The following is a 17844-nucleotide window of genomic DNA, read 5'->3' on the forward strand; positions in this document are numbered from 1 at the left end:
GTTTGACATCTTTGACACAGTCTTGTGGAGAGGTACAATAAGTGTTTATTAGGCTTGTTGCACATGACTCAGCGGTCATGACCTGCCTGTCCCACCCATGACCTGCAGTGTCACTGAATTTCATCAAATACAATGTGGTGCAACTGCATCAGTCGATCGTTGTGAACCTTGGGAGGACATTTCCCTTTCCCTAGTGATAGGCTAATGATCAACATACTGTTACAGCGTTTGCTGCCTGACATTGCAGGCCTAGCACTATCCCTCTGCACTGCAGGCATTGTCTTCCTTCCCCAAGCGACGAGGTGGCATGCAGAAATAACGCATTCCAGACTCACCTGCTGGGGTTCTCGCACGTAATTACACAGCCGTCTGCCCCACACACACGAGAGGGACTGCTGCCGAACTAGCGGATAATTAGCTCAGTCAAAAGTTCTCTGATGAGGCTGATGCTGGGAGATTGATCTTCACGGTTAGTTGACTTTCTCCGGCTCATGCCGCTGCAGCCTTCCTCCCCAAACAATTAGCATCCGATTGAGGGAGATGTCGGCGGTGAGAAGCCCACTGTTTCTGCATGGACTATGTGCTGCTCTGACATACAGTCCTGGAGAAAATAATTATTTTTGCCATGTTCAGCCATTAAAGTAAACATACAAGATCAATGTCAAAGTTTATTATAACACTTATGGTTTTGTAAGGCAATTATCAAGAAAATTTGCATTTAGGCTATTTGATAGCATTGGACAGAAACTTCTAATCTAGACCATGGTTGTACTATCATGTATTAGATGAAGGTGGCAGTAGACATGTGATTTGACCTCTTATATGCGGCCCCTTGGTAAACGTAATTAGAAATTAAATGATCAAGCAGCAGACGTTTGCCATGCCATAGCTCCACCTTGTGGTAGTCTCTGTATGTCTGTTTCATTTCATCAAACACAAAATCCATACAACACAGAAAATCAGTGATTCAATAACATTTTTTTTTATTTTCAGTGTTTTATAAAAATACTGGACTTTGCCAGCATCTACTCCATTGGCTATAATGTGGTTTTCCCAGAGAATAAGACTAGTAAAGTCTATTTATAGAACGTCCATATGAAACTGTATTTTGGGATGAAGAAAAAAATAATTCTACCCACTGCTCCCCAGATCCTCCCAACTGAATAAAATGCCATGGATTCTATTCCCACCTTTAAGATTAGTGCCTCTGGTAAAAAAATAAAAAATAAAATATGCAAAGAGGGCCTCTACAGCTGGCTCTTAGTGAGCCATTAGTATCTCTTACGATTCTTTCTATATAAAGTAATGCATATACATTTCTCCTTTACAATAAATTACTACAGGCACAGTCACCCATGGTCATGGTCCCTGTAACAGTCAAAACTATTGTGTACGAAGACAACGTTTTGCAGGTTGTTATTCACCGATCACACACACACACACACCACAAAAGGCAACAAAAAATACATTTTTTTTTTTAAATTTATGAAAATCTGGGCAGCTGATTTTTGGTTGTGTGTGAATGATGCACTTTCAGCTTTTTAAACACTGAAAGCATCTGATGCATACAAGTATAAAGATTTATATAAATATGTACAAAAAAAACAAACACCAATTCCGGTAAAAACATTCTTGTTTTTAAAAACACATTAATGCCAAGAGAAGCTTTTCCATAAACTTCGATAACTTAAGAAACCGTAAAAAATTTTGCTCAAATTAATAACAAAAAAACGTTCAATCAATACAGTATATTTTTTCCCCCTGGTTGAGTCTGTTGTAGCCTAGACTTGCACAGGTTGTAGCACCAGCAAATATTTAATATGCACCATAGTGCTGCCATGAATCACCCCTGCAGTATAAATAGCAAGAAAGTGAACACGCAGTACCAATAATACATGAAAACAGAATAAATTAGTGTCAGGCCTTGTGCAGGTATTTACAGGGTTAAATCCAGGGTTGCTGTAGAGAGTAGATTGGAGTGAGAATCATGATGGCAGTGAAGGTTGCAGCAGTCTTGCAGAACATTACAAGACAGACTCATCTCCGGCACATTCATCACATTAGACCAGTGATTTTCACAAGTCGGTCCTTAGACGCCGTATGAAGGTTTTTGCAGCCGCCAACCCAATTGCTTGAGTTTAGTTGCATAGCTCATAGATTCATTTGAATATACTGCAAGCTACAGTATTTAGAATGGAATAGATTAAAATGGAGCATACGCAGCGTGGAGTCATACCATTTACCCATGAGCAGCTCAGTTAACATAATCAAGACACAAGGTGGAATGAAAACCTGCAACAAGAAACCGTTGGGCTGCTCCTCCACTACAGAGGAGACAGTAAACAATGATGGGTGTGAGGAATACCAGGGCTGCTGTGGAATATCAAGTAAACAGAGTTAAGGAAGGACTCCCCCTAGAGGTGAGGGGGTTGCATGACCAGATTCAGTCCACATCGCAGGGCTCGCTGCTAGGCACATTCCCGACCTGGCTCCGGTGGCTCATGGCGCGCTGGAAGGCGGTCTGCACAGCTTTACGGATGCCAGAGGAGCAGCCCTCCTTCAGTTTGAGCTTGTCCATGGTCTTATTGATACCAAAGGCATCCATCTTGGATCTAGGAAGCCATTGCCTGTCAAATAAAGTGACATAGCGTTAGTATTATGCTACATCATATTACCTCTGACTACTACTGGTCCTCAAGAAAACTTGAACCTGGGCATTTAAACGGTTGGCCACGTTAGAAGACTATACAAGTGGCGAACCATAGAAGGGGAGCATCATCTCACCAGCTGTGCTTGTTGTCGAAGAAGTGGACGAGGAAGAGTTTCTCTTCGGACTTGTACTGCATCAGCTCTCCGACTCTGAGGACGTCCAGAGGGGGCAGGGAGACCCCGTGGTGGTGACGCCCCGCCCTCGGCAGCTTGGGGTCTATGATCTGCATTGAGGGGGGGGGGGGGGGGGGGAAAGTGATTGACTCTAGTGGTCTGAAAACAAGAGGACGCAGTGAATCCTGGTGGTGCAGCAGTGGTTCAGATTGGTGGACCGGAACTGACAATCACACTAACAACAAACTACCAAACACAGATGCCATGCTACCCGAGTCACCCGGAAAGCTCTAAGCGATCTGTATTACTCCTCAGCGACTCCTAACACACTCATACCATCCACAACACATTGGAGCTGAGCAGCTTGCTGCATGGGTGAGCACAAACACGAGCTACACCACTTACGATGAGACGAATGGATGGGAAATGAGACATATAGATGGCCAGTCTCTGGGACACAGGCTCTCACTCACCAACGCAGGGTAGGAGGGATATCCACTACATTTTGCCCAAACTAGTTTAAGGGGTTCAGCACTAGAGGACATCCAAATATTTCCGTTGACAACTTCTACGGAAGCAGGAATAACGACAAGCAAGTTATGGGGGGGTTCACTGCAAACAGACGAGAATACTACTCTAAAAGCCATGCTCACACTGATAGGGAAAGACAACAGTAGCAAACAAAAACAAGAATGTACGTTCACACACAGGGAAATATTACAGGGCATCAAAATATTGAAATAGTGTTAGTTGTATGAATTATGAAACAACACAAGGTCGATGTAGAGGGTAACCATTCTGCAGTTTGAGACCAAGGAGAAGACGACCGAAAACTTCTGAATTATGTATAGGAAGTGGGATTGATTAGTCTGGACAGGGAGACCATTGCTGCCTTAGGGCATGTCAGCTCAGGCTACTGGGACATAAAAAAAATAAAATAAATACCAACCATGGCCCCAGTGTGCAAAGAGCCTCAGCTGTCTGCTGTCAAACGAGCTCATGTTCCATGCTCAGACGCAGTCTTGCCAAGAACACAAACTCCTGTCTAAATCAAAATACACTGCTCAAAAAAATAAAGGGAACACTTAAACAACACAATGTAACTCCAAGTCAATCACACTTCTGTGAAATCAAACTGTCCACTTAGGAAGCAACACTGATTGACAATACATTTCACATGCTGTTGTGCAAATGGAATAGACAACAGGTGGAAATTATAGGCAATTAGCAAGACACCCCCAATAAAGGAGTGGTTCTGCAGGTGGTGACCACAGACCACTTCTCAGTTCCTATGCTTCCTGGCTGATGTTTTGGTCACTTTTGAATGCTGGCGGTGCTTTCACTCTAGTGGTAGCATGAGACGGAGTCTACAAACCACACACGTGGCTCAGGTAGTGCAGCTCATCCAGGATGGCACATCAATGCGAGCTGTGGCAAGAAGGTTTGCTGTGTCTGTCAGCGTAGTGTCCAGAGCATGGAGGCGCTACCAGGAGACAGGCCAGTACATCAGGAGACGTGGAGGAGGCCGTAGGAGGGCAACAACCCAGCAGCAGGACCGCTACCTCTGCCTTTGTGCAAGGAGGAGCAGGAGGAGCACTGCCAGAGCCCTGCAAAATGACCTCCAGCAGGCCACAAATGTGCATGTGTCTGCTCAAACGGTCAGAAATAGACTCCATGAGGGTGGTATGAGGGCCCGACGTCCACAGGTGGGGGTTGTGCTTACAGCCCAACACCGTGCAGGACGTTTGGCATTTGCCAGAGAACACCAAGATTGGCAAATTCGCCACTGGCGCCCTGTGCTCTTCACAGATGAAAGCAGGTTCACACTGAGCATGTGACAGACGTGACAGAGTCTGGAGACGCCGTGGAGAACGTTCTGCTGCCTGCTACATCCTCCAGCATGACCGGTTTGGTGGTGGGTCAGTCATGGTGTGGGGTGGCATTTCTTTGGGGGGGCCGCACAGCCCTCCATGTGCTCGCCAGAGGTAGCCTGACTGCCATTAGGTACCGAGATGAGATCCTCAGACCCCTTGTGAGACCATATGCTGGTGCGGTTGGCCTTGGGTTCCTCCTAATGCAAGACAATGCTAGACCTCATGTGGCTGGAGTGTGTCAGCAGTTCCTGCAAGAGGAAGGCATTGATGCTATGTACTGGCCCATCCGTTCCCAGACCTGAATCCAATTGAGCACATCTGGGACATCATGTCTCGCTCCATCCACCAACACCACGTTGCACCACAGACTGTCCAGGAGTTGGCGGATGCTTTAGTCCAGGTCTGGGAGGAGATGCCTCAGGAGATCATCCGCCACCTCATCAGGAGCATGCCCAGGCGTTGTAGGGAGGTCATACAGGCACGTGGAGGCCACACACACTACTGAGCCTCATTTTGACTTGTTTTAAGGACATTACATCAAAGTTGGATCAGCCTGTAGTGTGGTTTTCCACTTTAATTTTGAGTGTGACTCCAAATCCAGACCTCCATGGGTTGATAAATTTGATTTCCATTGATCATTTGTGTGATTTTGTTGTCAGCACATTCAACTACGTAAAGAAAAAAGTATTTAATAAGAATATTTCATTCATTCAGATCTAGAATGTGTTATTTTAGTGTTCCCTTTATTTTTTTGAGCAGTGTATATACAGTACCAGTCAAAAGTTTGGACACACCTACTCAGTCCAGGGTTTTTCTTTATTTTTACTATTTTATACATTGTAGAATAATAGTGAAGACAACAAAACTATGAAATAACACATATGGAATCATGTAGTAACCCCCCAAAAAAGTCTTCAAAAAAATCCAAATATATTTTATATTTGAGATTCTTCAAAGTAGTCACCCTTTGCCTTGATGACAGCTTTGCACACTTTTCGCATTCTCTCAACCAGCTTCATGAGGTAGTCACCTGGAAAGCATTTTAATTAACAGGTGTTCCTTGTTAAAAGTTAATATGTGGAATTTCTTTCCTTCTTAATGCGTTTGAGCCAATCAGTTGTGTTGTGACAAAGTAGGTGTGGTATACAGAAGATAGCCCTATTTGGTAAAAGACCAAGTCCATATTATGGCAAGAACAGCACAAATAAGCAAAGAGAAAATGACAGTCCATCATTACTTTAAGACATGAAGGTCAGTCAATCCGGAAAATTTCAAAAACTTTGAAAGTTTCTTCAAGTGCAGTTGCAAAAACCATCAAGCGCTATGATGAAACTGGCTCTCATGATGACCGCCACAGGAAAGGAAGACCCAGAGTTACCTGCTGCAGAGGATAAGTTCATTAGAGTTACCAGCCTCAGAAATTGCAGCCCAAATAAATGCTTCAGAGTTCAAGTAACAGACACATCTGAACATCAACTGTTCAGAGGAGACTGAATCAGGCCATGGTTGAATTGCTGCAAAGAAACCACTTTTATTTTATTTAACTAGGCAAGTCAGTTAAGAGCGAATTCTTATTTACAATGACGGCCTACCCCAGCCAAACCCGGACGATGCTGGTCAAATTGTGCGTCGCCCTAAGGGACTCCCAATCACAGCCGGTTGTGATACAGCCTGGAATCGAACCAGGGTCTGTAGTGACGCTTCTAGCACTAGATGCTGTGCCACCGGGGAGCCCGAAATTCTATTAAAGGACACCAATAAGATGAAGAGACTTGCCTGGGACAAGAAACATGAGCAATGGACATTAGACCGGTGGAAATCTGTCCTTTGGTCTGATGAGTCCAAATGTGAGATTTTTTGTTCCAACCGCCGTGTCTTTGAGACGCAGAGTAGGTGAACGGATGATCTCCGCCTGTGTGGTTCCCACCATGGAGCATGGAGGAGGTGTGATGGTGCTTTGTTGGTGACAACATTATTTATTTAGAATTCAAGGCACACTTAACCAGCATGACTCCCACAGCATTCTGCAGCGATACGCCATCCCATCTGGTTTGCCTTAGTGGGACTATTATTCGTTTTTCAACAGGACAATGACACAACAGACCTCCAGGCTGTCTAAGGTCTATTTTACCAAGGAGAGTGGTGGAGTGCTGCATCGGATGATCTGGTCTCCACAATCACCCAACCTCAACCCAATTGAGATGGTTTGGGATTAGTTGGCCTGTAGAGTGAAGGAAAAGAAGCCAACAAGTGCTCAGCATATGTGGGAACTCCTTTAAGACTTTTGGAAAAGCATGCCAGGTGAAGCAGTTTGAGAAAATGCCAAGTGTGCAAAGCTGTCATCGAGGCAAAGGGTGCCTACTTTGAAGAATCTCAAATATTTTTTGATTTGTTTAACACTTTTTTGGTTACTACATGATTCCATGTGTTATTTCATATTTGAGGTCTTCATATTATTCTACAATGTAGAAAATAATAAAAAGAAAAGAAAAACCCTGGAATGAGTAGGTGTGTCCAAACCTTTGACTGGTACTGTATATTGTACCAATCTTAGAACTTGTTAACCAGTTGAGACAAATAAAATCCCCTCTACTTAACCTGGGTACCAGTCTGTGTTAATATTCCAATTATTGCCACTCCTTGTCATGCTAAACAAATGTTTGGTATATGACACAGAGTACATGGAGTGGAATGTTAGCACAAAACTAGTCTGGATTTCAAGCTACCCTCTACTTGCCTAAGCTGAGACTTGCAGTCCATTGGAAGCCAATACATGCACAGGATTCCTTGAGGTTTACTGGCCAATTCGTTTTGGAAAAATTGGAGAATTCCAAATGACTCAGAATAAAGTTTTAAAAAGAAACTAATATGAATACACTTTTGGTGACAGGGCAATGGCAGATGACTATGTTAGCTATTCCAGAAAGAAATGATAAACCGCTACCACAAAAATGGATACATGTATCATTCATAATTTAAGTCCCATCCTGGCCTTTATCTCCTGAAAGTGTGTTTGTGCTAAGAACCAGTGTCTCACCTGCTGCAATCTTAGCGGCTTTGGTGAAGTCCCCATTTCCGATACAGGTGATGAGTGCGTTTTTGTCGTCCACTGTGCTCCTACGTGCCATGGATGGCCTTCCTTTCCCACTTTTTGGCACGCTGACCGTGCTGCAGGAAACAAAGGGAAACTAATGTGCCAATAGTGCAACATCCTGCCTTTGACCACAGGCGGCTCTTAGAGCAGACGCTGGATATAAATGCTAACATGGCACTGTGATGTAGGCCCACTGCCTATCCTGTACCTGGTACTACACAGTAGAGTGCTGCAGGCAGAGAGGCTGAATTATTGCTAATGTGCTGAGGTGACAATCATACCTGGTGCTACACAGCACGCTGCCGCTAGGGGAGATGCTAGACTCGGAGGTGCAGCGCCTGCGAGGCTCCATCGGCCTAATGGGGCTGGTTTCAAGCTCCGGCTCGACAACAAATCCATTAGCTAGTCCTGGAGACAAGAAAAAAAATCTCCATTACATTTTGCATGGGGGAAGAAATATGACTTTTTGATTATTTCAATTTAACACTGGGCTTTACCTGTGTCAAGACGCTTGATGGGGGATTCCTCCTCATCCTGGTCACAGTCTCCACAGGCACTGTGGGTCCTCTTCCTGGGTAGGAGGAGAGTCTCCAGGCGAGGAATGACCACTGAGAGGAAGGATTTGGTGCCCAGCAGCGGGCAGCCGAGCTGATGCTCAGCTGTCCTTGGGGGCTTCTGCGGGCTGGCATTCTTGGACTTGCGAAAGAGCACATTGGTCCGCCTGTTGCCCGTGCTAGAGGGCTCTGGGAGCGTGGAGGTGGCCCCAACACTAAGGTGACTGTCGGAGACCAGCGGGTTAGAGATGTGCCCGTTGAGGGTATCCCGGGGTACTGAGGTAGCGGTCTTGACACCGTTGCACTTGAAAGTCTTCTGGCTCTTGATGGGCTTGAGCATGGGAGGTTCTGAATGACTGTCTGAGTTGAGAAGTGGCGGCGACGAGTTCAACGGCTCTAGTTTCGGTGGGAGCAAAGACTCCCCTTCTATACAACCAAGACAGAATCACAGTAGGAAATGAAAACATCCTGACATGTAGAACAAGCAAGCCTTAGCTAATAGCCTACAGTTCATCAAATGAGACATCAAAGCAAGGAGAAAGCATTATTGAACCAATTCTTTGCTTTTAGACCACCTGGTACATACCCTCTTCCTGTGTGCTGTGTCGAGTGGGGGGCAGTGGTTTCTCCTCAGTCTCTGCTGGTTTCGGTTCAGAGGGGGCGGCAGCGGGGTGTCGCGTCTTTAGGTATATCTCGCTGCGAACATCTGTGATGGTCTTTTTGAGCAGCTTCAGTCGCTTGCTGCGAGACGGACTGGACTTCATGGCACTGCTCATATCCAGCTTCTCCAGCAGCTCTTTCAGTTGCCCTTCCAAAGACATGTGCTGCCGGTTGGCTGGGTTTAGTATCTGGTCCACTGCAAGATACACAAACAACAACTTGATTGGCTGAGCTCAGTTGTGGCCCCATTCCAAAATGCTATAGTACCATAAATCAATAGTTGGATTCAGCAAAGGGTATTTAGTTGATTTGGCTGTGGACCGATTAATATAGAAGTAAACATATGTAGACCATGTTCTTACCATCGTCCCAGGAGAAAGGGGAAGGAGCCTCCACCTTGGGCTGCTCAGGAAGGTGCATCCCGCTGGCAAAGTCAAAGCCGATTCGCTCAGCCTCCCGACGAGTCTTCCTGAGGATGGCCCCGCCTCGGTCTTGCAGACGCAGACCGGCCTTGTAGAAGAACGTGTCCTTGGCGTTGTACTTCATGCAGTTGAATATGATCTGATCGAAGTCAGCCTCAAACTCCACCAGGCTCTTGTAGCCGTGGGCATCAATGCGCTTCCTCATGGTGGAGAAGTCCATTGGCTTCTTGATGTGGTCCAAGTAGTCAGGCACCTGAAAGGGATGGGGAGATGGCAAACAAAACATGATGCTGATAGAAAGGGTACCCAAAGAATGAATTAGAACCATATGGTACCATTTGTTTTTAATCTGTGGAAGTAACATTCTATTGTGGGGTGTGGGGGACCTTACCTCATTAACACTGACAGGCTGGGCAAAGATCTTGGCTGGGTCCTTCTCCTGAAGCTGGTCCAGTACGGCTCGAAGTAGAATATTTAAAGGTGTGAGCTGTACCTCTAGAACAGACTGTTGGAGCTTCATCTGAAAGGGGACAGGACAGAACACAAAGCTGTAGCAGTATACTAATATTTACTAAGGCTTCCAACAACCAATCCTAAAGCCGTTTCAACAACAAGCTAGGTTTCCATCCAATTGGCGACAGATTTTCATGCAAATATTCTAAAATATGCATAAAGAAAATATGCGCATTTTCCCACCAGTGGTGTGTTTTCACCAAACGGACTCGTTGAGGATAACAATCAGCGTGTGATGTAGTGCACTTTTTTTTTTTACATTTTCACAAAGTTTTCATGTACCAAATAAAAATCTAAAGTTCGTGTTTCCATCGCATTTCACTCTACCGATAGTTTTGTCACAAAAACTGTTGCGTTATATAGCAAATGTGCCTTCTCTGGTCTTGGAACATGCGCTCTAGCCAAGACCTCACCAATACAGTGCAGGAAGGCTGTGCAGGTAGGCTATGCATAAAGAATGCATACATAATGAGATTCGTATGGATATGAGCGAGAATATTTTTTATTTGTCAAACAGCAGTCAACCATCGATCATCATGTCACCAGAATCAGACCGTCAATATTTATTGGAAAGTAGCATCAAGACCACTGTGCACTTTCACCACCCTGTGAATTTCATCATAACTTATTTCATCTGTAGCCTAATAAACCGCATGCTTTCCCGAGTTGTAGTGGGGGGGACCACACACACCATATCATCTTTATCATCTTACTTCGATATGGTGGTTTTTATATCAATATTTGTGCATAAAAAGGCATTTCCATCACCATTTCTCATAATTAATTTTCCAGACACAAAAAGATCCTACCATGTCGAACAAAAAAAATGATATTTCGGTATTTCTAAAATTGTACCGAAACGTCCGGTTTCCATTACAGCTTTGATTGTACTCAGTATGACTCGCATAAAAACTGTAGATTCAAACATGGTTACAGATTATTTCAAAAGGAGATGAAATTCATTTTACCACATTTTATTTATAGGAGGGCTCACAACTATCCATTGATATGCTGTCACAAACGTTCTAATTTCACTACTGTGGAAAATAACCAATTCTCTGTACCTCCTCTCTCTTTAGCTTCTCCCTCTTCCTGATCAGTTCTAGCAGTAGGCGAGCTCGCTCCAGGTCTTGGCGTAGGCGGTGCCATTCCTTTAGCTGCTCCTTCATCGCTTGATTATCCTCCACCCTGCTGTCCTGTAACATCAGAGTCCAAAAAGGCATTTTAATGTACATTCACAAGACATAAATCTCAGGTAAAGGGGGGCAGAAAATGACAAGGCACTACCTTCAATGGACACTGGTGGAGAGCCATTTTGAATATGGCTCTGACTAAAATAAACTAGGCTAATTTGAATTACATCTCTTCTCTTTTTTGTAGTATATATTGAAATGAATGGCCCATCTCAATTTATATGTGTAATATTATGTAGTGTCATGTATATTATGCATTTTATTTGTTGTGTTTTGTTTCCTCTTTGGACCCTAATAAAACACCATTATAATACCAAAACGTTTGATAAAACGGTGCAAACACAGGAAACTGCTCCATATTTATCAAATCAACTATTAGCCTGCTTTATTTTGATTTCCGAGTTTGGGAGAAAGGTTTTAAAACACAAGAAAAGTAATTTTTAAAGCAGACACGATTCTCTATCTCGAGGATTTGGATACCATGAAAGTTACTGAACAATTAAACTGACCACTGGACTGACCAGCGGCTCTGGTTTGGGGACCTGGGTGTTAGCCTGTAGCCGCCTGATCAGCGGGACGCCCTTCCTTGACTGTCTCTTCAGCATCCAGTAGCTCAGGACCCGCTCCACAAACACCTTCTTCTTCTGGACAGACACTTGATTGAGGATTGTGTCAAAACTGGGGGGGGCATATGTTAGCATTGGTCATTTAGGAAAATATTTAGAAACATTTGATTGGTAGACAAATGAAGTAAAAAATTATATGCCTACCTGCTGGGGGTTATACTAGGCCCAGGTGCAGCAGGAGCCTCTTCCTCTACCTCAGGGACCACCACTATTATCTTACTCTTCTTCAGCCACCCTTTTAACCTCCTCCTCCCTCTTTTGTCACCCCTCTTGTGACAGACACCGTTTTTAGCGTGGCCTTCCTCGTAGATGGCAAGGGGTCTCCGGGTGCACCCTTTAGGAGTGTGAGCGCAGCAGAAGGCTGTCTTCTTCACAGAGAAAGTGGGCGAACCGGTCTCTGTGAATTCCTTGACAGGCTCCATTTTCATGTAGAGGCCGGCCTTTTGGGCACAGCTGACATGAAAGGCTGTGTAACAGTTAACCTTGTGGCACTGGATGCAGGCCCCGGCACCCTTCTCCTTGCAGAGGTAGCAGGTGAGCTTCCAGCGGGCGGGCGGAATATTGCTGACACCGTCGATGGGCTCGATGAAGACCGTGTCAGAGAAGCCCACCTCTGGCACCCACAGGGCACACACCACGTGGCCCCAGCGGTCATCGTCCGTCTTTTTCAGGGCGCCGCCCTTGTTGGGGCAGAAGACACACTCAGCGGGCCGTGAGGGGCACTGGAGGCAGTGGCGACACAACCACTGGCCCTCTGGGATGTAGGGAACACCGTAGCACTCCTGGTGCACGGCCATGTTGCAGGAGTCACAGAAGAGAATAACATTGCTGTCCTGGCCGTCTCCGTCCATGCAGATGCAGCAGACAGCGTCCTCGTCGATGAGGGACTGGGGGTCACTCCGGCCCTTGCTGTCAAAGGAGGACTCCTTCTCAAAGCGATCCATAAGGAACTCAAAGAGGTTCTGGGACACCTGGCTGATACCCTCACTTTTCCTCTTGTCGTTGAGTAGATCCAGCCAGGCGTAGTCCTCCTCATCCATGTCGTATTCCACCTCCTCATCCAGCTCTTCGGCCGTCTTCTCACAATACATATAATAGATGGAGGGCCTCCGAGACACTGCGGGAAGGTTGTACTCCACAGTGCGGAACTTGGGTTCCAAGAGGGCGCTCCCTTGCGGGTCAGCGCCATGTGTGGTGGTGAGGGCAGTGCCCCTCTTCTGCTGGTTGTCTTTGAGTCTCACCGAGCGCACCAGGACTAGCTGGGGCTTCTCGTTGTTCTCCTTGTTGCTGTTGCACTCCATGATCTCTTGGGCCGTGGGGTCATCATCGGTGATGACATCCAACTTGTCATAGATGCTGATCCTGTGCACACGGCCATCTATCTCCAGGTCCACCATGCGCTGGGCCTGGGCGTAGGTCAAGGTCTCCTTGTTCGGTGAGGGTTTGATGGGAGAGGGGGGCCTCTGGGGCGTGGACATGCGATTATGATGCCGTACTTTTTTCTTCATCTTGAAGAGCTAAAGAACCAGCAAAAAAAACAATTTGATTAAAATTGCACTTGGGGCAATACCAACCAAGATTGTAATAAATCATTAGCCAGCCACAATTTCCATTTCTTGGTTTCAGTTGTGTGTACTATTCTGACATAACAAGACAATTCATTAACAAGACAATGCCTAGTCCCGAATGTGGCGATGTTTTCCATTGTGCAGCATTGTTAGTCCCGAATGTGACTATGTTTTCCATTGTGTACAGCATAACCATGTACATTTACATGGATGTAGAACAAACTAAACGTCCCTTGTCTGTCACCCATGTTTAATCAAATTATATTTTAACTTACTCTGACGATTTATTGTCCGTGGGGTTGCTCATTCAGCTGGTCGACATTCGAAGTATTATTAAACAGACTACAACATGTGTGTCTCTGTGTGCAGAAATAATGTTGTTTGCTCGTGACCTAAGGCACGTGCACAAGACGGAAGTACATGCAAGTGATGCATTTATACTAACCCAAGTCTAGCAGGTGTTTACATGGTTTAGCGAATGTGCCAGAAATGTCAATGGTAATACCTGCGCTATTAAAAGTCGGGTAAATAATACTTTCCTGTGGATATTTTCCCTCAAATTTCGACCAGCTGAATGACCAATCACACAAACAACCGGTAGAGTAATATCACATGTAATTGTAGTCAACATTCTGGGTTGTAAGAAAACGTGTCAAGTTTCTGATCTTTTTTCAGACTAAGTTATACAAATAACTTGTATCAGTCTGATTAATTAGGCAACCATTAGTTACCCTGGTTAACGTTAGTCAACTGTCAAAAAAAATAACATATAGCTAGATAATGTTAGCTAACTTACTAACTTGGCAATGCTAAGTTGTGCTAGTTAGCATTAGCTAGTTAACTGCTTAAACAAGTCACAATTAGATAGCTACTTTAAAGCAATGGTAGGTGCCGTTGTAGCTATTAGGCTAGCTGGCTAGAAGTTAACTGGTTAACGTTCGCTAGGCTAAATTAGCGTAAAGCCAGTTTGTGGCTAGCAAATTAGCTAGATTCCGAGCAAACGCAGTAACTACTGAGCAAACTAACGTTAGCTTCAATTTGTTGAACGTTGAGCAAGGCATAAATATCATATGTATATGAAGCCAGGAGAGGGAGATCCCGTAAAAGCACAGCGCCAGCAGTCTCACTTACTAGAAAGAGTTAGCTAGCTAAGACAGTTCGTTCACAATACGCCAAGAGGGAAATATGGCGTCGGACTAAACAAGAATCCGAGTCCATTCGTTAAAGTTATACATTTTCCCCACTAGCATGTATAATTCATTTATATAAATTATTTTAGGTCGGTCTAAAAAGCATGCGTGTGTGTGGATAGGAAATTTGGCTATACCTACCTTTGTATTTTCAGTAATTCTGCTTTTGAAAACAGCAGCGCTTGCAGGCAATGGCGCCGAAGTAGCCTGCGCAGAGCAGCAGCAGTAAATCCACACACAATCCTCTCATCCAACGGGCACCGCTCGAGCAGTTTTGAATTATAAATTTGAAAGATACCAAGAGGTATCCACGACGACTGTCTAAATTCCAAATTCGATTCTATTTCAAACATAAATATTTCGGGAAAGCCACCAAATACTAGCTAATGTCCTTTTCCAACTGGCTAATAATCAGTAACTAGCAAGCTGCCCCTGGTTTCTTTTCCCCAACAACAATGCGGTTGTGCAATGTGCAGCGACTCCATAGAGATGGATAGAGCACGCTAGTTCCCAAAATCTAGTTTTAGCATGGGCAGCGCTTTCTACTTTAAGTTTTATTGGCGAATCGCAACCAACTGACAGGTGCATACGGCGCCACATACTGTACTGGATTGTGAGGCCGGTCACGATCTATCTATACCACTATATTCTCCTAACTAACCCTTAATTTCTAATAATATATAATAATTCCCTTCAAGCCTCACTACTCCCATCAGCCCCACCCCAAATACCTCCCATCACCCCCACCCAAAATACCACCCACTCCACATTCCTGTCCAACCTCTCTGACCATATCAAACAACCTCTCCGTTTCTACTTCATACATTTCACAAAATAATAATACATGTTCAACCGTTTCTTCTACCATACATCCATTACACATTCCAGTACCAATTTCAAAGATGAATTAAATCACTAATTCCCTTATCTCATCCTACAACAAATAACATCCTACCTTCTCTTCTCATTATATGACACTATTTCCCATACAGATTTCCTTACACTATAAAAATGTCTGCCCTTTCATCCCATTGTCTCTGCCAGCAATCATAACACATTTTTCAGGATCAATGTTTTTATTTCCCCTCTACCCAACTGCACCTGTATATGCACAATTGTATATGCACAATATAATTTTTCACTGCTCTTTTTGCTATTATATCTACGATATAATTTCCATAAACACCTGTATGACCCGTAATCCAACAGAACAGAATTTCAATACCATTTCTTTGTAACCCTAATAACAGCATCATTCTTTCTAACCATAAATCCTCACGTTCTGACTTTCCAGATCTTAAACTACACAAAAGTGATGCAGAGTCCCAACATATTACTACTCTTCTTGGTTGCACCTCCTCTGTCCATTGCAATCCAACAATTATCGCAACCATTTCTGTTGAATATACAGATAAATCATTAGTCTCTTGCATAGATTAACATCAAACTCAGGAATAAGTACAACTGCTCATGTGTTCCCATTCAGGGGATCCTTTGAACCTACTTTATACACCTCAAGACATTAATACAACTGATTACTAATATATTGATACACTATTGTTTCTACATTATCTTCTTCACACCATTGTTTATTTTCTTCTGTCATGTTGATTCTGTCATGCTAAGATCAACATGTGGTCTTGTATAAAACCATTGCGACACATTTCCTATTGCCACAGATGGCCCTATAACAATATCTCTGAGTCCATAGTGGCATTTCCCCAGTATCTAATATGCATATCCTTGCTTCAGGTCCTGAGGTACAGGCAGTTAGATTTGGGTATGTCATTTTAGGGGAAATTCAATAAAAAAAATGGTATTATCCTTAAGAGGCTATCCTTAAGGGATAGTGGCATTTCCCCAGTATCTACTTGTAAAGCCTCAACCGGTGTAGTTTTAAATGCACATCCTGAGTGGCCTCACTTGCATCCTATCAAGGCGCAACAGTGATGTAAAATCCACAGAACCATATACAAAGCACCCATAATCTACGGACGATCTCATCAAAGTACGATAAATATTCAGTAAAAACTGCCTATCTGCTCCCCCAATCATCACCAACTATTGTCCTCATGAGATTCAATAATTTCTTACATTTAGTCTCAATACCTGTCAGATTTTCATCAAACCATAGCCCCAAATACTTAAATTCTGTTACCCTTTCCATTCGTTCTCCAGATAATAAAACATCTTCCTTAATCTTTTTGTTAGCGAACAACATATGGCAAGATTTAGCATTCCTCTACTGCTTCCATTTTCTCTATTACATATATTACATACATATATTACATCTATTACATACATATCCTTCCCCTTTTCCAAATGGCACCATCATCTGCATATAACGCTGCCCCTATACCCTGTCCAATATTCCCAAAGATATCATCAATCAACGTGAATAAGGTAGGACTAATAGCACTACCCTGTGGAGTTCCATTTTCCACCTCATATTCTGGGCAATGTCATTGAGGACAGTTTGAAGTAGTCAACTGGGTGGGACTTCCTGTGTTGAGGAAGTATCACATCATAGGAGGTTGGTGGCACCTTAATTGGGAAGTGGAATCAAACACATGGTTTCCACACTATGTGTTTGATGCCATTCAATTTGCACCATCCTCCCCTCAGCAGGATCACAATTCCATCCAGGTCATCAGCCAATTAGTTATACTTATGAGCAAACATTCCATAACTGGTCACCAATCTTTTTTTAACTAGACAAGTCAGTTAAGAACAAATTCTTATTTACAATGACAGCCTACCAGAGAACAGTCTTGTTCAGGGGCAGAACAACAGATTTTTTACCTTGTCAGCTCAGGGATTCAATCCAACAACCTTTCAGCTCTAACCACGAGGCTACCTGCCACCCCCTTTTTTTTATTTTACCTTTATTTAACTAGGCAAGTCAGTTAAGAACAAATTCTTATTTTCAATGACAGCCTACCAGAGAACAGTCTTGTTCAGGGGCAGAACGACAGAATTGTACCTTGTCAGCTCGGGGTTTCGAACTTGCAACCTTTCAGTTACTAGTCCAACGCTCTAACCACCTTTGCTTTATACCTGTTCAAACAACACCAGGTGGCAGAATCCACCCTTTCAGTTTGTTTACCAACTTATAGAATTAGTAGAAGAAAATGTACTACTTCAAAATGAAGTATCGCTCATAGCGATAGTTAAGAGGATCCAACATGTTATCTGTCCTAACATGGCATCTGTGAGAGCATAGGCAGCGCCATGGTTTCCACTAGTTACAACAGCCACAAAGTCAAAATTGTCTATAACAAATTAGGAAAATCAAACTGTACTTTTTGGTCTTAATTTAAGCGAAAA

General features: G+C 43.9%; 1 protein-coding gene across 7 annotated transcripts; it reads right to left on the reverse strand.

The window, feature by feature from the left end:
* Positions 1-959: 959 nt before the first annotated feature.
* LOC139578198 (bromodomain-containing protein 1-like) lies at positions 960-15026 on the reverse strand. 7 transcript variants are annotated; one of them, XM_071405508.1, is made up of 13 exons: positions 14659-15026; positions 11904-13276; positions 11655-11811; positions 11005-11136; positions 9819-9947; positions 9368-9680; positions 8932-9201; positions 8289-8771; positions 8073-8199; positions 7735-7865; positions 3297-3391; positions 2785-2933; positions 960-2627 (listed from the first exon to the last, which is right to left on the reverse strand). In XM_071405508.1, exons 2-13 carry the CDS (start codon positions 13265-13267, stop codon positions 2444-2446), a joined length of 3534 nt encoding a protein of 1177 aa, XP_071261609.1. In that variant the 5' UTR covers positions 13268-13276; positions 14659-15026; the 3' UTR covers positions 960-2443. The 7 variants fall into 7 exon arrangements, with proteins under 7 accessions (XP_071261609.1, XP_071261604.1, XP_071261603.1 ...); XM_071405503.1 differs by lacking the exon at positions 3297-3391 and having other exon boundaries at positions 2476-2627; positions 14659-15024; XM_071405502.1 differs by lacking the exon at positions 3297-3391 and having other exon boundaries at positions 2476-2627; positions 11643-11811; positions 14659-15022.
* Between the last annotated feature and the right edge of the window lie 2818 nt (positions 15027-17844).

Source organism: Salvelinus alpinus, chromosome 6 (genome assembly GCF_045679555.1).
Source record: "Salvelinus alpinus chromosome 6, SLU_Salpinus.1, whole genome shotgun sequence".
NCBI lineage: Eukaryota > Metazoa > Chordata > Actinopteri > Salmoniformes > Salmonidae > Salvelinus > Salvelinus alpinus.

Coding starts and splice junctions, on each gene's coding strand:
- LOC139578198 (XM_071405508.1), bottom strand. CDS start 13,267: ATGAAGAAAAAAGTACGGCATCATAATCGCATGTCCACGCCCCAGAGG. Junction 9,202..9,367: donor CCCTTTCTCCTGGGACGATG/GTAAGAACATGG, acceptor TGTATCTTGCAG/TGGACCAGATACTAAACCCA. Junction 7,866..8,072: donor AGCGTGCTGTGTAGCACCAG/GTATGATTGTCA, acceptor TGTTTCCTGCAG/CACGGTCAGCGTGCCAAAAA.